This window comes from Halichoeres trimaculatus, unplaced genomic scaffold, assembly GCF_033239565.1.
Source record: "Halichoeres trimaculatus isolate MK-OKI-2021-1 unplaced genomic scaffold, fHalTri1.1 fHalTri1_scaffold_18, whole genome shotgun sequence".
Classification (NCBI taxonomy): Eukaryota; Metazoa; Chordata; class Actinopteri; order Labriformes; family Labridae; genus Halichoeres; species Halichoeres trimaculatus.
In genome coordinates, this window is record NW_027437196.1 from 930,446 (window position 1) to 955,530 (window position 25,085).

General features: G+C 41.4%; 1 protein-coding gene across 2 annotated transcripts in view; it reads left to right on the plus strand.

The window, feature by feature from the left end:
• Positions 1-23,723, plus strand: part of map3k15 (mitogen-activated protein kinase kinase kinase 15) — a 31,447-nt gene extending 7,724 nt beyond the window's left edge. For both annotated transcript variants that reach the window (XM_074693467.1, XM_074693468.1), the window contains 25 exons: positions 1,044-1,212; positions 1,292-1,398; positions 1,475-1,645; positions 1,715-1,827; positions 1,901-2,060; positions 2,145-2,295; positions 3,974-4,081; positions 4,282-4,331; positions 6,279-6,374; positions 6,509-6,599; positions 6,680-6,813; positions 6,900-7,027; positions 7,164-7,294; positions 8,849-8,954; positions 9,770-9,927; positions 10,024-10,207; positions 11,469-11,646; positions 12,085-12,259; positions 14,010-14,195; positions 14,282-14,387; positions 14,487-14,718; positions 19,512-19,624; positions 19,715-19,821; positions 19,904-19,980; positions 23,160-23,723. In XM_074693467.1, the coding sequence (XP_074549568.1) occupies positions 1,044-1,212; positions 1,292-1,398; positions 1,475-1,645; positions 1,715-1,827; positions 1,901-2,060; positions 2,145-2,295; positions 3,974-4,081; positions 4,282-4,331; positions 6,279-6,374; positions 6,509-6,599; positions 6,680-6,813; positions 6,900-7,027; positions 7,164-7,294; positions 8,849-8,954; positions 9,770-9,927; positions 10,024-10,207; positions 11,469-11,646; positions 12,085-12,259; positions 14,010-14,195; positions 14,282-14,387; positions 14,487-14,718; positions 19,512-19,624; positions 19,715-19,821; positions 19,904-19,980; positions 23,160-23,253 (3,325 nt within the window). In that variant the 3' untranslated portion in view covers positions 23,254-23,723. The remainder of the gene's footprint in view (positions 1-1,043; positions 1,213-1,291; positions 1,399-1,474; positions 1,646-1,714; positions 1,828-1,900; positions 2,061-2,144; positions 2,296-3,973; positions 4,082-4,281; positions 4,332-6,278; positions 6,375-6,508; positions 6,600-6,679; positions 6,814-6,899; positions 7,028-7,163; positions 7,295-8,848; positions 8,955-9,769; positions 9,928-10,023; positions 10,208-11,468; positions 11,647-12,084; positions 12,260-14,009; positions 14,196-14,281; positions 14,388-14,486; positions 14,719-19,511; positions 19,625-19,714; positions 19,822-19,903; positions 19,981-23,159) is intronic.
• The last annotated feature ends 1,362 nt before the right edge of the window (positions 23,724-25,085 follow it).

A 25,085-nucleotide genomic window follows, 5' to 3' on the forward strand; every position in this document is an offset into this window, starting at 1 on the left:
CGTCATCAAATCCCCAAAATCCAAACAGCTCGTTTTAGGTCAGGATTTTACATTAACAAGCTCTACTAAGAACAGGTTTGGTCATTAAATATCACATTTTGTGGGCTGGGAGGAAAGACAAAGACCCACAAATTTCACTAAAAGAATAAATTAAGTGATTTTTACATAATATGGGACCTTTAAATGTATTGTATCGTGTTGCATCAAAGGGAAATATTGGTGATGGCATTAAATCAGAGAATCTACAAAATTTGATGTTTGGATTTTTCTTTTTTTTTACCCTCTGTGGACTCTATTTTCACAGTAATATAATGTTTTAAACCTCTGTGAGTTCAGAGGAGGATTTATGAAGCACGAACGCAGGATGTGTGTCCATCGTTCAGGGCTTCAAGAAGCAGAAAGAAGTTTCTTTTTACAGATTTTACCTCAAGCAAAATTTATTTACTGCAAATTTTTAAAGAAGACATGAGATTTGAAGATATGTTGATAAAATCCTCCAGTTTTCTCGAGTCTTTTTTGATATGTTCCCAAACATCACTTGTGATGCATTCAGGTACCCACGGGAATTTGAGAATCTGAAGTTTATACCTGTTATTTTCAGTTTTGGATTGGACAAATGGTTTATAAATGCCAGTCATTTTCAAATAATTGTTTTTTATATCATGTGTGGTATTGTAATGCATCTTTTTTTACGGTGTCTTTGTTTTAATCTTTTTTTTCTTGTTATGGTAACATACCATATCATAATATAACTTAATATATTGCATAATATTGCATAAAATTGATTATTTTTTAGTTCTCATTTTTATTTTGCAATGTACAAGGAAGAAAATCTGAGTTTTGCAAAAAATAATTTTTAATCTAATTGAAGAAAGATGTTTTTGTCTACAAAATAAAGTTAAACTATGATTAAATAAAAGTGGGGACACTTCAGGTAAAAAAATAAATTACAAATTTCTGCTCATTAAACTGTTTTTGCTGTATTTCCTCTTATCCTCTTTTCTCTGACCCTGCATCTCGTCGTCTCCTCTGTGTTTCTGCAGCGCCTCCTTTAAGGACACCCTGCTCAACGACATCAGGAAGGCCAGAGAGAAGTACCAGGGCGAGGAGCTGGCCAAGGAGCTGTCCCGGATCAAACTACGCATCGACAACACAGAAGTCCTCACTCAGGACATCGTCATGAACCTGCTCTTCTCCTACAGAGACATCCAGGTACGGGCTCTCCAGGTGGGATCAGAAAACTTCCTAACCCTCACAGCAGCTGACATGGCTTCCTCCTGATCTGACGCAGGACTACGACGCCATGGTGAAGCTGGTGCAGACCCTGGAGATGCTGCCCACCTGTGATCTGGCCACGCAGCCCATGATCCAGTTCCACTACGCCTTCGCCCTCAACAGGTACGCACAGAGAGCGTTTCAGCGCTCACAGCCCACGAGTCGTCTTTGACTCAACCAACGCTTGGTGTGTGTGCAGGAGGAACAGCCCCGGTGACAGGGAGCAGGCTCTGCGCGTCATGCTGCAGGTGTTACAGTCCTGCGAGCATCCAGCCCCCGACATGTTCTGCCTCTGTGGACGTATCTACAAAGACATCTTCCTGGATTCAGACTGCAAAGACACCAAGAACAGAGACAACGCCATCCAGTGGTGAGCGCGCTCACTGAGAGCTTTTCTGTTAGAACGAATCAGATCATTAACTCACCTTCTCACCTGCAGGTACAGGAAGGGCTTCGAGCTGCAGCCCACGCTCTACTCTGGGATCAACCTGGCCGTCCTGCTCATCGTGGCCGGGCAGCAGTTTGAGAGCTCCATGGAGCTGAGGAAGATCGGTGAGAGCACCTGACGCTGAGTCTTAGCTCTCTGAGTGAACTTCCTGTTTCACCTCCATGGTCTGCTCCTCAGGTGTGAGGCTGAACAGTCTGCTGGGCCGGAAAGGATCTCTGGAGAAGATGAACAACTACTGGGACATCGGACAGTTCTTCACCGTTAGCATGCTGGCTAACGACATCCCCAAAGCCACTCAGGCTGCAGAGAAGCTCTTCAAGCTGAAGCCCCCGCTGTGGTAAGGACAGAGGGTGGCGCTGTGGTTCAGTCTCTGATTTTAACGTTGGTCATGATGAGCTCAGTAACTCTGTCTCTGTCTCAGGTACCTGAAGTCGGTGGTGCAAAACCTGCAGCTGATCCTCAGGTTTAAGAAACAGTCGGTGGAGCATTCACCTCTGAGGGAGAGGCTCAACTTCTGGATGGACATCATCGTAGAGGCCACACAGGGCACCACCAACCGCCTGCGCTTCCCAGTACAGATACACACGTTAATGCACATCAGTGGCGTGCTCAAACAGCATGTAGAGGGCGCTAAGCTCTGCATGTTATTAAGGGCACTTTAGACGTGTTTATCATATTTAAACCAGCCAAGAGGGTAGTAAAGTGTGTTTTGGGTACTTAGCTCATACTTTTGGCTCCAAAGTTGATGCGTTTTAGCCCCTAAAAGGGCACTTTAATGGCACTTGGCCCCTAGGGGACCCTTATTTTGCATTTCGGCTCTCAAGCTAACACTTTCGCGCTAGTTTGGCTCTCAAAAGGGCACTTTAGCATGCATTTTTCTCCAAAATGTAAATTATGGTGAGTTTAGGCTTCTAAGAGGGCACTTATAGCATGTCTTAACCAGTCAATAGGGCAGTAAAGTGTGTTTTGGGTACCTGGCGCATATTTTTGGCTCCAAAGTTAAAACTTTAGTGTGTGTTTAGGCCTCAAAGAGGGCACTTTAGCGCTGGTCTGGCTCCTAAAAGTGCACTATAGCGCACATTTTTTCTCCAAAACGGGAACTGTGGTGAGTTTAGGCTTCCAAGAGAGCACTTAGGTACACATTTAGGCTCTGAAGCAGGGATTTTAGCATGTGTTTTGGCCCCCTAAGCTTAGACATGGTTTTAAGAGCCCAAGAGGGCACTTTAGTGTGCATTGGGCTCCCAAAAAAGCCCTAATTCTGCATTTGGGAGCAAAGAGAGCACTTTAGACGGTTTAATCACGTTATAACCAGCCAAAAGAGCACTTTAGCATACATTTTTGGCTTTGAAGTTGAAACTTGAGCTTGCATTTTGGCTCCAAAGAGGGCACTTTAGTGGCACTTGGCCCGAAGAGGACCCATATTTTGTGTTGTGGCTCTCAAGCAGGCACTGTAGCGCTGGTTTGGCTCCCAAAGTGCACTTGAGCATGTATTTTTCTTCAGAGTGTAAACCGTTGTGAGTTTAGGCTTCCAAGAGGGCACTTATTCTGCATTTTGGAGCCCAAGACGGCACTTTAGCATGTTTATCAAGTCTTAACTAGCAAAGAGGGCAATTAAGTGTGTTTTTTGACCTCTGAAAGGGCACTTTAGTGTGCAATTTTGGCTCCAAAGTTGAAACTCTAGTGTGCATTTTTGCCCCAAAGAGGACCCATATTTTGTGTTGTGGCTCTCGAGTGGGCACTTTAGCGCTGGTTTGGCTTCCAAAAGTGCACCATAGTGTGCATTTTTCTCAAAAGTGTAAACTGTGGTGAGTTTAGGCTTCCAAGAGGGCACTTGTTCTGCATTTTGGAGCCCCAGGTAGCACTTTAGACACGTTATTCATGTCTTAACCAGCAGAGAGGGCAATTAAGTGTGCCCTTTTTGACCCCTTAAAGTGCACTTTTGTGTGCAATTTTGGCTCCTAAGTTGAAACATTAGTGTGGATTTGGCCCCAAAGAGGGCACTTGAATAGCACTTGGCCCCAAAGAGGACACATATTTTGTGTTTTGGGCTTTCAAGCGGGGCCCTTAGCGCTGGTTTGGCTCCCAAAAGTGCACCATAGTGTGCAACATGGCTTCAAAGTTGGAACTTTAGCGTGTGATTTTTAACAATTTGCCCATGAAGGTGGGCGCTTGTTCACGCCACTGATACACATGAATAACCAAACATTAACTCCTGTTCAGAGATGAACTCTGACTGTAAATCTGTCACAGGTGTTGATTCTGGAGCCGACTAAAGTTTACCAGCCGTCCTACGTGTCCATCAACAACGAGGCCGAAGAGAAGAACGTCTCCATCTGGCACGTCTCTCCTGCTGAAACTGTGAGACCGTTTAACCAAACCTCACTGCAAACATGACATGTACATGTGTCTGCTCCTGAGGGCATTTCAGTTCTAGTGTCCAAAAAATGCATATGTTGGCGTTTCCTTCATGAGTTTAACATGTGCAACAAATGGATGCAAAGTTTTTCTCCTTCTTGCTGGTGAGCTGGTGTGAATGTGTCGTGTTATCTTCTTCACAGAAAGGGATCCATGAGTGGAACTTCACCGCCATGTCCATCAAGGGCATAAGGTACGAGACCAAAGGTGGAGGTGGCGTTTTATCCACATCTCCATATTGATGATTGATTTGATTTGATTTTTATTATGGTGTCAGTCGTCAAGTTCAGGGATCACTGTAGACGTTTACAAAGAAAAATAAATAAATAAATAAATATTAATGTCACAGAAATAAACTATCCTGACGTTTTTTCCAGGCTCTGGATACTAAGGAGGCCAACGTGTAAATATTATAACTAAACAACCATTTCAATCTCTTATCATCAGTACCCCAAAACGTATCAGGACTTTTAACGTACGTTTCATTCATCAGAGGAGCTCTCAACTCATCATAAAAAGGACAGTACAGAAAAAATGTTCGTCGTTCTCGACTTCACTTAATTCACATAATTCACAAAGTCTGTTTTCCTCTTGGATGTTTTTGAATCCGCCAACTTCAAGAGCAAGTGGGAGGATTCCTGTTCTCAACTGAGCAACTAAAGATCTTTGATTTCTTTATAATTTTTATATTTTTGGGCCGTGTCACGTAGACGATATATCTCAAAGTTTTGACTTAGCCTTGGTATGTTGCTTTGATGTGTAGAACTAAACAATAATGGCGACACTTTTGTTATTTATTATGATTGTTTTTTTACTATTTATTATGATTGTTTATTTTAATTATGTGTCTATGCTGACGCATTGGACCTAAGTTTGAAAAAAAATAAAATAAAATTAGCAAACAATACCATTAACTTATGGAGTAGTGAGAGTGCCAAATAACAAAAATAAATCTATAAAACAATAAATAAATTAATTAATTATATAAGAATCTATAAAAGAATAAATGAATTAATAAATAAATTATATAAGAATCTATGAAAAAATAAACAAATAAATAAATAAAAAATATTAAGAATTTATGAAAAAAATAAATAAAAAATGAATTAATAAATAAATTATATAAGAATCCACAAAAGAAAAGGCTAATAAAAACATAAATATAAAGAAAAATTAAAAAAATATATATAAAAGTGCTTGGTAAATAAATAAATAAATAAATAAGTAAATTAATAAAGAAAAGATTCTTATATAATTTAATTATTAATTCATTTTTTTATTCTTTTATAGATTCTTATATAATTTGTTAATTGATTCATTTTTTAATTATTCTCTGATAGATTATTATATACTTTATTAATTCATTTGGCTATTCTTCTATAGATTTATATATAATTTATTTATTAATTCATTTTTACTTCATTTTTTTATTAATTTATAGATTCTTTAATATATATATATATATATATATATTCCCCTCAGCCAATCAGAATGTTAGTTGATGTTTTTCCATTTTATAATTGGCCACCACTTTGCAAAAATCACTGGGTACGGCCAGTCTGTGCCATGTAGAGCACAGAAAGCCATTCTGTGGCGTCCCACCAAATATCAGACATCAGAGAGACATGCAGATCACTTCAGTTTTGGGTCGGTCCGTCAAAGACTATATCCAGACGTCAGAGCAACGTGCAAAATAGGTACAAATTTTGACATCTAAATCTGACTTTTTTTGGACATTACAATGGCGTTCAGCATTTGGACGTCATTTGCAGACCAAATCTAGACCTCCATACGACGTCTGTAAAAGATATTATAAAAACTTTGGTTCTGCACCTTCATGAGACCTGGTTTGGACGTCGAAATTTACATTTAATAAATGTCATTTCAATGTCATACTCCGCAGTGCCATGTGGAGCACAGACAGCTTTTCCTGGCTATGGTTCCTTATTAATTTACAGTCATTAGTCATTAGTAATCTTTACAGGATTCACAGCTCATATGAATCCTTGTTTTTCTTTCCCTGGTGTTTAACTAAACTCTGCTTTCAGCTTTATTATATACTGAAAGCAGAATACATACTCTTGTAGGATGCACTTTTTGCAGAAATGCAGATGAACTTTCTTCGTCTCTTTCTCTGCAGCATCAGTAAGTTCGACGAGCGCTGCTGCTTCCTCTACGTCCACGACAACTCGGACGACTTCCAGATCTACTTCTCCACCGAGGAGCAGTGCGGGCGGTGAGGACACACACCTCTAGATGTTTTTGTGTAGGTGTGTGTGTCAGTCTGTGTTTGTGTCCGTATAGTACCTGTGTGCGGTTGTCTTGATATGACCTGATGGGTTCGTGTCGCTGACGTGTCGTCTGTTCCAGGTTCTGCTCCATGGTGAAAGAGATGATCACGGTGGACGGGACGGGGAACTCTGTGGAGCTGGAGGGCGAGGGGGACGGGGACACTCTGGAGGTGGACTGGATCTGGATCAACTCCAAACGTGCTGTAACAGAAAGGTTTGATGACTGACGATGGGGATGTGTGTGTTTCAGTACGAGTATGACACGGACGAGACGGGGGACCGGGTGGTTCTGGGAAGAGGGACGTATGGAGTGGTCTACGCTGGGAGGGACCTCAGCAACCAGGTCCGAATCGCCATCAAAGAAATCCCAGAGAAGGACAGCAGGTAGACCATCACTTCCCCCTCCCCGTGTGATAAACCCCTCACCTGTGCGTCAGGTGTGATCCTGATCCTCTGTCTGTGTGATCCAGGTACTCTCAGCCCCTCCACGAAGAGATCGCCCTCCACAAGTACCTGAAGCACAGGAACATCGTCCAGTATCTGGGCTCCGTCTCTGAGAACGGTTACATCAAGATCTTCATGGAGCAGGTCCCTGGAGGTATGTGGTGGTGAGGTGATGAGGTCACCTCAGACAGGTGAGGGGGCGGAGCCTCAGGAGATCAGATCTGATGGTGGAAGAGTTTCACAGGTTTGATGAGAGGTTGGTCTGAACTCTTCTTCTCTTCCTCCTCCAGGAAGCCTGTCCGCGTTGCTGAGGTCCAAATGGGGCCCGCTGAAGGAGGCCACCATAATATTCTACACCAGACAGATCCTGGAGGGGCTCAAATACCTGCACGAGAACCAGATCGTTCACCGAGATATCAAGGTAGAAGGATTAGACTCAGGCAGAGCTGTCTGTGCTGTTTGTTACACTTTTGTTTCGTTCTGTTTTGGTTGATTTGATCATTTCAGTTACAGTTTGTTCGATTTGTAACACTGAGTTCAATTTTTGTTTGGTTTATTTCCATTTTGCTTCATTTTGTCCAATGTGTTCCAATTTGTTCTGTTTCTTCCTTTTTTTGTTTATTCTGTTATTTTCTGTTTTTTTTCTCTGTTTTGTTCCATTTTTCTGTTGAAAATCTTCTCCTGAGTCTGACCCTCTTCCTGTGTTTGACCCTCTTATTGTGTCTGACCCTCATCCTTTAATAACCCTCTTCCTATGTTTGACCTTCTCCCAAGTCTGACTTTCTTCCTTTGTCTGACCCTCTTCCTGAGTTTGACATTCTCCCCATGTCCGACCCTCTTTCTTAGTCGGCCCCTCTACCTGTGTCTGACCCCCTTCCTGTGTCTGACCCTCTTCCTGTGTCTGATCCTCATCCTGAGTCTGACCCTCTACCTGTGTCTGACCCCCTTCCTGTGTCTGACCCCCTTCCTGAGTCTGACCCTCTTCCTGTGTCTGATCCTCTTCCCATCTCTGGCCCTCTTCTTCAGTTTGACCCTCCTTTTGTGGTATCTGACCCTTTTCCTGTGTCTGACCTTCTTCCTGAGTCTGACCTTCTTCCTGTGTCTGACCCTCATCCTGAGTCTGACCCTCTACCTGTGTCTGACCCCCTTCCTGTGTCTGACCCCCTTCCTGAGTCTGACCCTCTTCCTGTGTCTGATCCTCTTCCCATCTCTGGCCCTCTTCTTCAGTTTGACCCTCCTTTTGTGGTATCTGACCCTTTTCCTGTGTCTGACCTTCTTCCTGAGTCTGACCCTCTACCTAAGTTTGACTCTCTGCCTGTGTCTGACCCTTTTATGGTATCTGACCCCTTCCTGTGTGACCCTTTTTCTTAGTCTGACCCTCTTCCTGTGTTTGACCCTCTTCCTGTGTTTGATCTTCTTCCCTCCTCTGGCCCTCTTCTTTAGTTTGACCCTCTACCTAAGTTCGACCCTCTTCCTGAGTCTGACCCTCTTCCTGTGTTTGACCCTCTCCCTGAGTCTGACCCTCTTCCTGTGTTTGACCCTCTTCCTGTGTCTGATCCTCTTCCCGTCTCTGACCCTCTTCTTCAATTTGACCCTCTCTTTGTGTTTGACCCTCTTCCTGTGTCTGACCTTCTTCCTGAGTCTGACCCTCTTCCTGTGTCTGACCCTCTTCCTGTCTCTGACCCTCTTCTTCAGTTTGACCCTCTCCCTGTGTTTGACCCTCTTTCTGTCTCTGACCCTCTTCCTGTGTTTGACCCTCTTCCTGAGTCTGACCCTCTTCCTGTGTTTGACCCTCTTCCTGTGTTTGACCCTCTTCCTGAGTCTGACCTTCTTCACGAGTCTGACCCTCTCTTTGTGTTTGACCCTTTTCCTGTGTCTGACCCTCTTCCTGAGTCTGACCCTCTTCCTCAGTTTGACCCTCTTCCTGAGTCTGACCCTCTTCCTGAGTTTGACCCTCTCTCTGTGTCTCCCTCAGGGTGATAATGTGTTGGTGAACACCTACAGCGGCGTCCTGAAGATCTCAGACTTTGGGACGTCGAAGCGTTTGGCTGGAGTCAACCCGTGTACAGAGACGTTTACAGGTGACCTGTTTCCTCTGACCTACAGTGACATTATTCCCTTCTTAAAAACTCTTTCTATAAGTTTTCTCTTCATGTGGAGCAGGAACGATCCTGTGCTCTCTGAGGAGAGTCAACAAACCTCCTCTTCCCAGCACGGTTACACACTTCCTGCTTTAATGGACTCATAGAAATGCTGCGGCCTGGAGTGTAAATATCAAACGACCCTCAAAATGTCAAGAGCTGCTATCAGCCTCTATGGAAACACACACACACTCACACACACACTCACACACACACACTCATTGACCATCTGGCCTCCTCCAGCAGGAAGCGAGGTGTGTAATTAGATTATCTAATCAGGCAGAGGCAGAGGGCTGTTTACCTTTCATTAGCAGGTGTGTGTGAGTGTGTGTGTCCTTATCTCTTTCCCCTCTCACTCTTTTTATAGCTGTCATCACCTCGACTGTTTACATCAGCACGTAGAGCTGCAAATACCAGATCTGCTCAGGATCGCTGACTGCGGCTGAAAAACTAACGATCGTACTCGTCTTTGTTCACGTTCTCTGCCTGACGTCCGTTAGATATCTGCCGTTCAGCTCGTGTTTTGTTCTGTTTCAAACCATTTTTTCCTTTATTTTATTTTATTATTTTGCTCTTTTGTTCTGTTTTATCCCATTTGTTCATGTTCTCAGCCTGACGTCTGTTAAACACCTGACACTCAGCTCAGGTCAGACACCTGGGGAAGAAAGTCTCATTGGTTTAAAATCACCAGCAGCTCGGTGACTTCGTTTCCTGGTCTGATCCGTGTTCTGGTCTCTGCCGGTCTCCTCCTGCAGGGACTCTGCAGTACATGGCCCCAGAAATCATCGATAAGGGCCCTCGAGGATACGGGGCCCCGGCTGACATCTGGTCCCTGGGCTGCACCATCATAGAGATGGCGACAGGGAAGCCTCCGTTTCACGAGCTGGGGGAGCCACAGGCGGCCATGTTTAAGGTGGGTATTGTGTGTGTTTCTGTTTGTGTGTGTGTTTCTGTGTGTGTGTTGGAGAGGAAGCTGACCCTCTTAGGTGTCTGTGCTGCTGTGTCTCAGGTGGGCATGTTTAAGATCCACCCAGAGATCCCAGAGTCCCTGTCCCAGGAGGCCAAGTCCTTCATCCTGCGCTGCTTCGAGCCGGATCCTCACAAGAGAGCCATCGCCTCCGACCTCCTCAAAGACACGTTCGTCAGACAGACCACGAAGGGGAAGAAGAGCAAGATCGCCTTCAAACCCTCAGGTTAAAACTTCATACGAGAGATCTTTGTACCAAAGATCCTCCAGATTAACACTTCCTGTCAGATTTCTCAGGTTGAGGACTGTGGATGAACCCTCTGAACCAAGGGTCTTCAACCTGTGGCTCTGGAGCCTCATGCGGCCCTTTGACTCCTTTACAGTGGCTCCTTGTAGTTTTAAAAATATTATTAAACTAAAGAGTTTTTATTTTTCTTACAGAGGGTATTGATGATTAAAGACACTGACACTTAATTAAATCATGCAACAAATTTGAAAGATAACTGAATCTGCAAAAAGACTAATCTGGAAAAAATACTGATTTTAATTCTGTGTGGATGGATTCATTTCACTGACAACGTGCCAGATTAATATACATGATTTAAATGTGGCAAAACAACAAAAAAAAATAAGTTGAGCAAAACTATCAAAATATGTAATCAAATTCAGGTATCATTTCCCAAAATTTTGATTTTTTTTTTATTTATGAAAAATTAAAAATTGTTGAAACATTTGGTCAATTTTTTTATATTTCAATTTATTGAGAGTTTTGCATAGTTTAAAATTCCAATGACTTTATGAAATTTTTGCAAAAGTTTTAAATATCAAAATTGTTAAAACATTTTGGCAATTTTTTTTATATTTCAATTTTTTAGAGTTTGCAAATTTTTTAAATTCCAACAATTTTGTAAAATTTTTGAAAATTTTTGAAATTTCAAAAATGTTACATTTTTTGCAAATGTATTATATTTCAGTTTAAATTTTTTTTTTTTTTTTTTACAATTTTTTTTAATTATTCAAAAATTCTTACAACTAGTATTCTTTTTGCTTTTTTAAATTTTTTTGGAAATATTTGCAAATTTATTTAAAATAAAAAAACTAACAAATCACATGTATAGTTTTTTAAAAATTCAAAAAACTTCTTGTTTGGATAATTATTCATTAGATTTTAACTTTATATAGAATTTTATACACCTTTCTTGTCTTTTTGTGAAGATAAAGTAGATTTTGTGGCTCTGTAATGACTTTAATCCAGGTGAGCTGAGGAAAAATGGTTCCTATGAAAGTAAAGGATGGAGACCCCTGATCTGAACATGTGCAGCTCTGAAGCTTCCTGTTTGCAGGCCGTCCTCATGAACACGCTTCAGTCAGCTGAGAAACATTTCAGGAAGATGTTTTAAAGACGTGCTCCTCTGTCGAACACAGATGCTGCACCGTTTTTCAGCAGAAGGACAAAGTTTGAGTCCTGAATCTTGTTTTTTCTGCAGACTACATCCACAGCGTGTCTCTGCCCGTGCAGCTGCAGTGCGAGGCCGCCGGCAGCAGCAGCAGCGAGCACGGCTCCGTGAGCCCCGACTGCGACTCCAAACACGACGTTTTCTTCCAGAAGAAGAAAATCTCTGGCTCTGAAAACCTGCTGAAACCTCCCAACTCCAACTACCTGAGGTCAGTGCAGCTGCATGAAATCTCCTGCAGGGAGAGCACGGATCGTGTGTGTGTGTGTTTGAGTGTGTGTGAGTGTGTGTGTTTTGGGGACAGGTGGCCTCTTTGTTTTCACGGCGCGCTCCATTTCCTTTAACAACACTGATATAATGAGCTCTGATAACTTTATGAGCTCAAACCGCAGACTGAGCACACACACACACACACATGCCGGTGTGTGTGTGTGTGTGTGTGTGTATGTGTGTGTGCTGACTCATGCTGACTCTCCTCTCCTGAACACACAGAGTAGCCAGGAGAGGCTTGAATCTGTAAATAAACTGGACACACTCTCACAGCTGTAAATCAGTCTGCGCTCCACGTCTCACATTACACTGAGCTCACTCTGTGTGTGTGTGTGTGTGTGTGTGTGTGTGTGTGTGTGTGTGTGTGTGTGTGCCGCAGTGTTCCAGACGAAGGCTCGGTGTCAGAGTACCGCAGTGCCCCCCCGTCCCCCGAGGACAGGGACAGCGGCCTGTTCCTGCTGAAGAAGGACAGCGAGCGCCGGGCCATCCTCTACAAGGTGCTGAACGAAGACCAGGCCAAGGTCATCTCCAACCTCAGGGAGAACCACATCCAGGTCAGTCTGAGACCAGGACGGGGGCAGGAGGCAGGATCACCAGAAACATGGAGAAAGGAAACATCAGTATTTAAGGAAACAGACGTTTTTTCGTAGTGTCAGCGTAAAAACAACTGATGTAGAAAGAGAGTTTAAAGCAGGTGGAAGTGAAATCAGATAAAGTCAGCTGAGCCTCTACTCCAACGTCTGATTCAGCTCTGAGCTCTGATCCTGATCATATCGTTAACAATCCAAAAGTGCTGAGCGCCACAACATCTGCAGAAAGTGAAGCTGACACGACCCAACAGAGGAAAAATCAAACTTCAAAACACAGAAACTCAGCTCTCCCCGAGGGACAAGCAGAATAATCACAGACTCAGAGAGTTTCCTTTTGTCACAGCACTCAGCTCAGGGATGACAGCCTCACTCACCTGTGACCAATCTGCAAAAGAAATGAGTCTTAACAAGGATTTAGGAACAGAAATGGTTTAATTAGACTTAATATGAGAGTAACCCCCTTCAATCGGGATCTCAAAAGGCAAAAATGATGAAGGAAATGTTTGTAAAGAGTAAAACTTTTTGGTCATTTTGCCTCTAAATACCTTAAATTAAGACTTTTTCTGGGCTTGCTCGGTGAATGTGGCTCACACACAGTCTAATGTGACAATTTCTCTAAAAAAACAACAAAAATACTTAATTAGATTTTAGTTTTAATTATTTTATTTATTTTATTTTATTTATTTTATTTATTTTATTTATTTTATTTATTTTATTCATTTATTAATTTATTAATTTATTAATTTATTTATTTTATTTATTCATTTTATTTTAAAAATTTATTATTTTTATTTATTTATTTATTTTTATGTTATTTTTTATTTTGTTCATTTATTTATTTAATTTATTTATTTATTTATTTTGTATTATTCATTTATTTATTCATTTATTTTTTATTTTATTCATGTTTTTATTTTATTTATTTATTTTATTTTATTTATTTATTTTATTTATTTATTTTATTTGCACCATAAATTAGAAACAGTTACATTGGCATTAAAAAAAAATACAAGATGGTGCTGGAGAAAATAAAAAAAACCAAAGTGGGCTTATCAGAGATACCTCCCCAAATAGAGTTAGTAATAAAAATATAAGAAGAAAAAGAAATAAGATTCAATACAATGAAATAAACTCAAAATAATTCAACAACCAACAGACAATAAGTAAATTAATGAATTATGAATGAGAACAAAAAGAAGCTTTAGGTCTTGATGGATTATAAACGACTTTAGTCTGAACTTAAAGTTGGTCAGAGATGTAGATGTTTTTGTTAAATTTTAATATAAATTCTAAATTAATGAAGCTCTGTCAGTAAAGGGAAACTGACTCAAAAAGCTGACGGCTCTTTTTCACGACAGGAATCAGACTCATCAGATTCACAAAAGAGCAAAACTGAACTTTAAGGAAACAGACTTTTATTGTCAGAAACAATCAGCTCAGCATTTGTAATCCCTCTGAAAACTGAGTGAAGCCTCACAGCCGGGGAGCAGAAGAGACGCAGTATCTGATGTGGCCACAAGGGGGAGCTGCAGCCTCGTTTTAGAAACTGGAGCTGTTTCCCAGGAGCTGTTAAGGTTGATGCAGAGCAGAGAGTTTGACTTCATGCTTGGTTTGAAGAGTCGAAAAGATTTTCTGAGCCTGACGTCAGGATCTTTCCTCTGATGGACTCATTTAACGCTCTAACACGTGTGTTCATCTCCACACGTGTGTGCAGGGCAGCGAGGAGCTCCAGCTGTCCGTCGATCACATCAAACAGATCATCTGCATCCTGCGAGACTTCATCCATTCCCCAGAGAGACGCGTCATGGCTGCCACCATCTCCAAGCTCAAGCTGGACCTGGACTTCGACTCCACCTCCATCAACCAGATCCAGCTGGTTCTGTTCGGCTTCCAGGACTCGGTGAGCGCCAACGCCGCTTTCAAATCCACGCACGTTATCACATGTCTGAGCTTCTCTTCTTCTCTTCTTCGTTTTAACGTCGACAGGTCAACAAAGTCCTGAGGAACCATCACATCAAGCCTCACTGGATGTTCGCCATGGATAACATCATCCGCCGAGCTGTGCAGGCCGCCATCACCATCCTCATCCCAGGTGTGTGCAGTCTGAGGAGCTTCCTGTCACCTGTCTGCGTGTTTCTTCATAAACATCAGGGTAAATATTCATCAGGTGTTTGACCGTCTCTTCCCTCAGAGCTGCAGACCCACCTGGGCCCGGCGTCAGAGTGCGAGGGCGCCGAGAAGGAAGACGAAGTGGATGAAGAGGAAGCCGACTTCTTGGCTCCTCACGCCGACGACTCCGGGGCGCCGGCTGACCCCATCCACTCCATATCTCTCACTTCAAACCCCGCCCACTCCCAGGAGCATCAGCGCTCACAGCATCAGCTGGGCGCTCAGCTGGGGCGGCTCAAACAGGAGACCAACAGGTACGCAGAGAGGAAGGCCTCTCAGGTAGTTTCTGATCCGGTTATCTTTGGCGTGCTGCTCGCTGAAACAAATCCTGTCATAAACGAACCGTGCATGATCCTAAAAACCTGTTCCAGAGGCTGTTTTTGAACAGCATCCTTGTCACCTTGTTCTTGGCGTCGTCTGGCGTCGTTCAGACACAGTTCTCCTTTTTGCTTGTTTCAGTGTCAGAACATAAAGTCTCTGAATTTCCTTTAACTGGTCTTCTTTGGGTTTCTCTGAACTCAGTTTTCAGTCACTCTGGGGCTCAGACACAGTTTGCAGTGACTCTCTGTGGAGCTGCACTCTGGAGTTTTTCTCCGACCTGAGAAACTCAGAAACTCTCAGAGGAAGTGAAAGTTTCTCAAACAGCTTCCTCTGAGACATCAGAGCCTCTTCAGACGGTTAGGGCTCAGCTCAGCTTCATGTGGTCACCACTTCACAGACTTTAAAAATACCCCTTTAACTACACCCAGCAGTCAGAGGGACAGAGGGACAGAAAGTACTACATCCATCCATCTATCCAACCATCCATCCATCCAACCATCCATCCATCCATCCAACCATCCATCCATCCATCCATCCATCCATCCATCCATCCATCCATCCATCCAACCATCCATCCATCCATCCACCCATCCATCCATCCATCCAACCATCAATCCATCCATCCAACCATCCATCCATCCATCCATCCAACCATCCATCCATCCATCCATCCATCCATCCATCCATCCATCCATCCATCATCCATCCAACCATCCATCCATCCATCCATCCATCCATCCAACCATCGATCCATCCATCCAACCATCCATCCATCCATCCAACCATCCATCCATCCATCCATCCATCCAACCATCCATCCATCCATCCATCCAACCATCCAACCATCCATCCATCCATCCATCCATCCATCATCCATCCATCCATCCATCCATCCATCCATCCATCCATCCATCATCCATCCATCCATCCATCCATCATCCATCCATCCATCCATCCATCCATCAATCCATCCATCCATCCATCCATCCATCCATCCATCCATCCATCCATCCATCCATCCATCATCCATCCATCCATCCATCCATCCATCCATCCATCCATCCATCCATCATCCATCCATCCATCCATCCATCCATCCATCCATCCATCCATCCAACCATAAATTCCTTCATCTATGCATGCATTCATCCATCATTCTATAAATCAGTTCCTCTATCAATTCATCCATCCATCAATTATTTATCCATCCATCCATCCATCCATCAGGCAGTCAATCCATCCATCCATCCATCCATCCATCCATCCTACATCCATCCATCCTACATCCATCCATTCATCCATCTATCCATTTATTCACCAATCCATCCATCCTACATCCATCCATCCATGCATCCATCCATCCATCCATCCATCCATCCATGCATCCATCCATCCATCCATCCATCCATCCATCCATCCATCCATCCATCCATCCTACATCCATCCATCGATCCATCCATCCATTAATTCACCAATCCGTCCATCCTACATCCATCCATCCATGCATCCATCCATCCATCCATCCATCCATCCATCCATCCATTCACCAATTCATCCATCCATCCATCCATCCATTAATTTATCTATCCATAATTCCATTCGTCCATCCATCCTCCATCCATCGATCCATCCATCCATCTATTCATTTATTCACCAATCTATCCATCCATCCATCCATCCATCCATCCATCCATCCATGCATCCATCCATCCATCCATCCATCCATCCATTTATTCATCACTCCATCCATCCATCAATCCATCAATTAATCTATTCATAAATCCATTTATTCGCCAATCCATCCATCCATCCATCCATCCATCCATCCATCCATCCATCCATCCATCCATCCATCCATCCATCCATCCATCCTTCCTTCAATTTGTTCACCAATCCATCCATCCATCTTTTCATAAAACCCTACATCATTCCATCCATTCCTCCATCCATTTTTTGATCGTCCATCCATCTATTCATTGACCCCTTCAACTATCCATCTATCCATTTACTCATCCATCCATCACTCCATCCATTAACCATACATCCAACCATTAATTCCTTAATCCATGAATCCATTTGTTCATCTTTTCATTTGTCCATCCATCCATTGATCCATCCATCCATCCATCCATCCATCCATCTACAGCTGATGTTTTTCTTCAGCCTCTTATTTAAACACAATCAGGTCCTGACAGTGACAGCAGACAGCTGTTAAATCACAGGGAGCTCTTTAACCTTCAGCAGGTTTGTTAGAGCTCTGTTTGATCTGAGACAGATCCAGAAACATGTTTTTAGAAAATATCATCAGGGTTAATCATCAGTGTTTAGACCTGTATTATTTTTATTACATCAGTGAAGGCTTGTTGTTCTTCTTGGGAAAGTTGTGGTGAGCTGATGGCATGCTGCGGTTCAGCTGTACTTTCCTACACACCCATATTCACACACACACACACACACACAGTCACGTACACACACCAACATGTGTGTGCTGTGAAATCTGAGTCATGATGACACACACTGAGGTTATCAAACAGGAGCTGTGGTCAGGTAGATCCTCACACCTGTAAACCTCATCAAACAAACTGAGAGGGAGGAGCTGTTTGTTTTCCTCCTCCAGGTTAGCTTCATCTATACCAACAGATGCTAACATGCTAACACGCTAAGAAAAGGAGTGTTAGCATTTAGCTGAAATCACCTCAGGTCTGTCTGAGAGGAAAACTACCGTCGTCCCTGAAATCCCCCTGAAGTTTCCTCATCAGACCGCTGAGAGAGCGTGCAACGCCCCGTGACCATGTGACCTCAACCCGCCCGTCAGACGCAGCTCTCTGTCAGCGCTCTGTCATCCGGGTCAGGGCAAGTCCCAGATCAGTCTGATACCAGGAAGTCAACATGAGCTGTCCCCCCGTAGACAGCTGTGAGGTCATCAGTCTGCCTGTCAATCAGAGTCATTTACAGAGTCGTTGACCTGGCTCCTGGGAGTCGCTGGGGTCACATGACCGATCAGTGTTGATGACCCTTAAAGGCTAATATCTTCTAGCTCAGTACAGCGGGTCTTTTTAAAACAGCAGAGTCCACGAGTCCAGCTACTTTTATAAAAGTACATCAAATTTTTTATTTCAGGTCACTTAAAGAGGGGGTACTACGCCCTGCTTTAATCTTTCTTCTGCCCCCAAAGAATCTTTACAGCTCAAATAAATCTCTGTTTTTCTTCTTCCTGGTGCTTTAGAAAACTCTTATTTCAGCCTGTGTCTAAAACACTTAAGGCTCCCTGCTCCACTCTGATTGGCCAACGCTTTGAAGGCAGAACCTTAGTGTTTGAGGTCCAGTTAGGACAGGGGTCTTCAACCTGTGGCTCTGGAGCCTAATGCAGCTCTTTGACTCCTTTGCAGCGGCTCCTTGTAGCTTCAAAAAATATAATAAAAATGAAGAATTTTTGTTTTTCTTATAGAGGGCTTTGAAAATTAGAACATTGACACTGAATAAAATCATGGGTTAATATTTTGTTATACAAAATATGCATCACTTCTGTCAACAAAGCTTTAAATCTTTTTTTAGTTTTTAGCATTTTTTTTTGACATTTCAGAAAATCAAAAATTTTGAAATCTATTAAAAAAAATTAAAACTTTTCGGAATTTCTAAAATTTTGCCAATTATTTGAATTATTTTTTTTGCAAATTAAAAATATTTGGCAATTTTTTTGAATTTCAAAATTTTGGAAATTTTTTGAATATTTTTCACGTTTTAAATTTCTTTTTTTAATTTTGCAAAATTTGACACTTTACATATTGCAACTAATTGAAATTTCATAAATTTTGCAAATTTAAGAAATGCATTGTATTACAAATTTATTATTATTATTTTAAATATCTGCAAAATTTAAAATGTCAATTTTACAAAATTAAAAAAAGAAATTCAAAATGTTAAAAATATTCAAAAAATTTCCAAAATTTTGAAATTTGAAAAATTTGCCAAATTTTTTAAATTTGCAAAAAAAAAAAAGAATTTAAATAATTAGCAAAATTTTAGAAATTCAAGAAAGTTTGAATTTTTTTAAAATAAATTTCAAATTTTTTTATTTTCAAAAATGTCAAAAAAATTGTTGAAAACTAAAAAAAGATTTCAAGCTTTGTTGACAGAAGTGATGCATATTTAGTATAACAAAATGTTAACCCATGATTTTATTCAGTGTCGATGTTCTAATTTTCAAAGCCGTCTATAAGAAAAACAAAATTATTCATTTTTATTATATTTTTTGAAGCTACAAGGAGCTGCTGCAAAGGAGTCAAACAGCCGCAGGTTGAACACCCCTGGTCTAAAGGTTTTAACCCTGAAGTTTAGCTCCCTGAGTGAAAGTGAAGTTGGCTGTGAGAAAATCAGGTCACAGTTTCATTTCTTATCTGTTTCTGATGATTGGATGGAGGTGAAACTCCACGAGCAGCGGTGCACAGGTGGAGATGATCCTCTCAGTGATCCTGTTCGTCAGGGGAAACTGGTCTCATCACTCAGCTGAATCTGTCACCGCTCACATCGCTTGGTTTAACAATTTGACGAGTGAAGCTTGAGGAAAGATTCAGATTTAATCATCATGAAACTTTCAGTCAGACGGTGGCGTCTACGTTGGCGGCCTCCAACACTTTCAGACCATGATGCATCTGCGTACGTGTGAAACAGAACATGGCTTTGAAATGTGATATTTGTGCTGCTATTTCTGCTGCGCCCCCTGCAGGCTGCTGGAGGAGCTGCTGCAGAAGGAGAAGGAGTACCAGCAGGTCCTGAAGGCCACGCTGCAGCAGAGGACGCACGACCTGGAGCTGGTGAGGGTCAGACACAAAGCTCCAGGTAAACTCCCCACCTGAACACGGAGGGATCCTCGTTAATTTAACCTCCTCTTCTTTTTTTAAACCTCCTGCTTCTCCTCCTTCTCCACAGACGTCCCTCCTCCCTCCATCTTCCACATCCCGGCGGACCACGAGCCGGACAAGCAGCTCACAGACTGGCTGAAGGAGCAGGGAGCCGACGCTGATACTGTGGATAAGGTGAACGATCGGACTCTCTTCTTCCTAATCTGAAATCCCTGAAATCATATTAATCCTAATCTGACGGTTGTTTGTTTTCCAGTTTGTGCTAGAGGAATACACACTGACTGACGTCCTGACTGATGTTACCAAAGACGACCTCCGCTGCCTTCGTCTACGGTAGAAACACTCAAACACTGAGCTCTGCTTTCTGATTTATAGATACACTCTCCACCTCTCTGAGCCTCTGTTTTCAGGGTTTGGAAGAAATTACTGTAAATTAACGAGTAAATTTGTGTGTCAGGAAGTGTCTTAGAGGGTCTGAATCTGCGCTCTGCAGAACCAGATTTCTCAGCCTCAGGGAGGGAAGCTGAGGTATGCACGCTCGCCAAGTGTTGCAGGATTATCTGTGAAAACATCGACACAGGAATGTGAGCAGCTACTCTCAATGTTTCTAAAAACTCTCAATGATTCCTTCAAAAGTGCTTTTTCCAAACTGAACAGATGATGGCGCTGCGTTGGCAGCAAATTCTTCTTTGATTTGTAGAGAAGTTTAGATGTTTAATGCTCCACAAAGTCACAAAATTTAAAGCTTTGGATTAAAAAAGGAGTCAGCATCATGAATGATTAGTGAATTATCCAATCCACTTTATTTATATTGCACATTTTAAAAACAACCAAGTTTCCCAAAGTGCTGCACAATAAAAATCAAATAATAAAACCAATAAAACAAATAAATAAATTAAAATAACACTTGGAAACCAATAAGAGCCTTAAAAACAGAGATAAAAGGACAGAGATCACACAGCTCTCATGGTGAATTCAGGGCCAAAGAATAAAAATGAGTTTTAAGACACTGTTTAAAAGTCGGTAGGGTGGGGGACGTTTTTATTTAGAGCGGCAGATTGTTTCATAATTTGGGAGCTACCAACAAAAAGGCTCGATCACCTCAGGTCTTTAAACAGGTTTTTGGGAACACGAGGTGAAGGTGATCAGCAGACCTCAGGAACCGAAAGACAAATAATGAGGGATGCACCGAAATGAAAATTTGTGAAAATTAAATGTAAATGTTTGGCCGGATACTGAATATTGAATGCAGATGCCAAGTTTAACATGGTCCTCCACAAGCCTCCAAAAGCCAGTGCCCCCCACATCACTGAACGGTTGATTATCCAAAACCGTGAACTCCATGACTTTTTATTAGGGCTGTCATTTTAACGTGTTAATTAGATTAATTAATTACACCGCAAATTAACGTGTTATAAAAATTAATGCAGATTAATCTGGATCCCAAACCTGTGAGGCGTTCAAAGACGCACTTATTTTTAAATGTCTGGCATTTACAAACCGTTTGTCCTACTTGGAAAAAGTGGTGTTCTCGTCAGATTTTAAAATTTCCGACAGTCCCTGAATGTATCACACCTGACGTCAGCAATATGCTTTAAAGAGCGGGAGGGAGGGAACCGAGAGTGATTGTGACTGCTGTCCACATCTCGTTTATTGACACGTCCTTTTTGAAAATCTGCAGAAAATCAACCGTTTGCTAAATTATGTAAAAAACAGATAATTCTACACTCTTTACTGCATCAAACAAGCCCTGAATGATCGATATTTGTCCTGTATTTAAATCTAAATAATTCTTTGAAAATTTGCTTCCATCTTCCTGGTGTCATGTTTCAGCTTGGGGCTGCTCTGCACCAATCAGCAACAGTTTGTGTGTTCAGAGCATGTTAAACTGAGAATACTTCACTTTTCTTTGATCCAAGACTTGAATTAAGTGTTTTGTACATAGTTCCTCACAGTTTTTAGCCTTTAGCCCTGGTTCTCCTGACCTCATAGAAGTATAGAAGTTCATATTGCAGTGAAAATTGAGTCCATATCGAGTAAAAATGTGACAGAAGCAAAAAACGTCTAAAAATCAAATCAGCTTATCTTAGGTGCAGGACTGTGTAGATTTTGTAAAGATAGAACCATAAAACTTTTTTCATGTGTTCCTTATGCCTCAGGGTACCTAAAAATGTGTTGTATATATTCCCACCTTATTTTAAATGTTTTTTAATGTAATTTTAATGTCCTGGAATTCAAATTCTTTATTTTGGGACCTTAAGCAGATATTAGATTAAAATGTGATTAATTAGATTAATTAATTACAAAACCTGTAATTAATTAGATTAATTTTTTTAATCGCCTGACAGCACTACTTTTTATACCTGAGCGAAACTTTTCTTCCTCAAAGACGTCGGCCATGGACAGAGTGGGTACGCTGAAACAAGCCACTTTCCTTTTCTTTGCAAACTGCACTTCTTTTCGATTTCCAACACTTAAAAAATACCACACCATCGACATTTTTCCAAAGGTGAGAGGTCACCACGTCACTGCACGTTGTTTAGTCGCTTCTGTGCGTCACACAGTACTCTTCCGCCTTGCTTTAAACACACTTCACCCAAAGCCAAATGTGTTTTTTTTGCAATATTCTGTGCATCCCTACAAATAATCAAATTTTAAAATAAACGGGGAGCTAAAAGAGGGACGCCAGGATCGGGTGATGTGTTCTTGCTTTCGTGGCGAGCAGTGTGTGGGGGAAGTCTGATTAACACCAACGTAGAGCGCCTTACTGTCGTCCAACTGTGTAGAAGTAAAAACATGAATCATTTGATAAAAACTGGATTTAACAACTGAATTTATTTGTTGTTTTTGTCTACTTTAAAATCACTGTCAACCTTCACAGCAAGATTTAAAATAAGGTAAAAGAGGGTCCAGGTCCCTGAGAGGGGCCTCCTGGGCTCCACTAGGGCCAAAAACAATCAGTTCAGTTTTACTGGCATTGAAGTTTAAAAAGCTCAGGGCCATCCAGTGTTTAACGTCTTTCAAACAGTTATTAGAGTTATACAGAATGTGTCATTTTCTCCTTTAATGTTGATTGTGTTTTATTATAAATTCCAAATATCATCATTTTTGTTTTGATCAGATTTAGCGATGATTAGTTTTTGTCAAACCATGATTTTGTTTTATTTAATTCTGAAGTGATGACATCCACAAGTCGTTTCCAAGTTTCACCGGAGCAGAAAATGCTTGTGTCATCAGCAAATAATATATATTTATATCATATATAGGAGAAATAAATGAGGTTCCAGTACTGATCCATGGGGAACACCACACACAGTATCCAGACATTCAGATGAGCAGTCTCTCCTCTGTACATATTGTTTTCTGCTTCCTAAAAAACTTATCATGAAATTCAAAACTCCTGCCCTGATTCCAGACTGAGTCAGTATGTTTTGTTTTACGGTGTCCAGGCCTGAAAATGTTCCCCTGTTGTAAAGAAAGTGACTTTTAAAGAGCGTGTTTCTTCCTGTCAGGGGTGGAGTCCTCTGTCGTATCTGGCGCGCCATCCAGCGGCACAGGGAGCGGGAGAGGCTGAGGAGCGACGAGCACTCGGAGGACGACGCGTGACTCCACAGCGCCTCCCTCTGCTCAGTGAGGGCAGAGCTGACGGAGTCTGCGTCACACTCGACCAAAGCGCTTTAGTGTGTCTGTATTTGCTTTTAAATGTGTGTGTGTTCTGTTACGAAGCATCCATTATACTGAAGATTAAACTGAACTGCAACTCTCAAAAAGAGCAGCAGCGATGGTCGACATCCTCCCTGGATCACACGCTCAGAAAGTCTGTGTCAGTCCGTGTTCAGGTGCCTTACGTCCTGTGACCTTCGTCCCTCTGAGGGTTTAAACCCCGCACACACATCACGAATGGTCCACACCGCTGCCTTCACTCTCGTGTTCATGTTATTTATTGTTCAGTTTCCTGTCTGTTCTCGATGTTACTTCAGTGTTCTCCTCTTTGTGAACTTCTTTTTTATTTAAACTCTTATATCTATAAATACACGTATCAATATATTTGTGCTCCTTGGTTTCTGATTGCTGAACTGGAATAAATCTGGATGTTCTGAAATGTCGTACAGTTTGGTTTGATCACTTCACATTTTGGCCCACAGGAGGGCACTTTGTCAAACTTTTGCACACAGAGAGACACTGTAGTGTGAGATTTGGCTCCAAAGTCGTCACTTTAGCTCATTTTGGCTCCAAAGTCGTCTCTTTGGTGCGTGTTTTTCAACACATTGACGCAGGAAGCCTTGTTTCACTGGCAGGTTTCATCCTGTTGACTCCTCTCTCCCTCCAACCACAGTATCACCTCCCCCCTGTCAATCACTGATTCTTATCTGTGCAGGATTTATTTTCTCAGCTGGATGCCAGGTGAAACTTTACACCTGTTTTTAAGTTTATATCAGAGTCCATCCAAAGGACGACAGGCTGGAAGTTTCTATCCTTCCTCTCAGATGTCACACATCAGTGAACACTACCGGTCCTGGTCGTTTCAGTTCCTGAAATTAAAGTTTCAAAGAGTGTTCGTCAACATGAATCACAGCTAAAAACACTGCTTTCAGTTCTTTTTACACCAGTTTTCCTTTAATATGTCACAAGAGTACAGAAGCGTACAGCATTCACTTGAAGAAAAAAGAAAACAACTCAGGTTTTTCAGGGTAATTTATTCTTCAGTTTGTTTTTTGTAGTAATTAATTTTGTTTTTATGATAAATATCTTTTATCTTTTTTCAGTTTTTATGAGTAATTTTTTTTCTGTTTTCAGATTACTTTTCTCCTGTTTTTTGTAGTGATTTTTTCCTGAAGTATCTCGATACTTCAGGAAAAATAATTCTCATAAAAACAGGAGGAAAAAATTACCACGAAAAACAGCAGGTTGGAGGTTCTCGCTGAATTTCTAAGTATCTTGATACTTCAGGAAAAAATTACTCATAAAAACAGAAGTATTTATAACAAAAAACAAACCAATGAAAAAAAATATTGATCAAAAAACAAAATTTATAACCACAAAAAACAAACCGAAGAATAAATTACTCTGAAAAACCTGAATTGTTTTTTTTTCTTCAAGTGAATGCTGTACGCTTCTGTAAGAGGATGCATATTACTAAAATATTTATTTTAGAGACAGTTGTACCCACAGAAAGTCGTATAAACTATCCATAATTTCATTCCTTCTAAATAATAATTTAAAAAATAAACTTTTTTACAGCACTTTTCAAAAAAAAGTTACAAAGTGCTTTGCATCATAAACGCAACCAGTTAAAAGAAATAGAAGAGGAGTGAAAGAGAGGTAAAAAAGAAATGTGAGGAAAAATATAAAAATATATAAAAGACTAAGAACCACCACTAATAATGAATTTCCCCCCGGGGATTAATAAAGTATATCTTATCTTATCTTATCTTTTT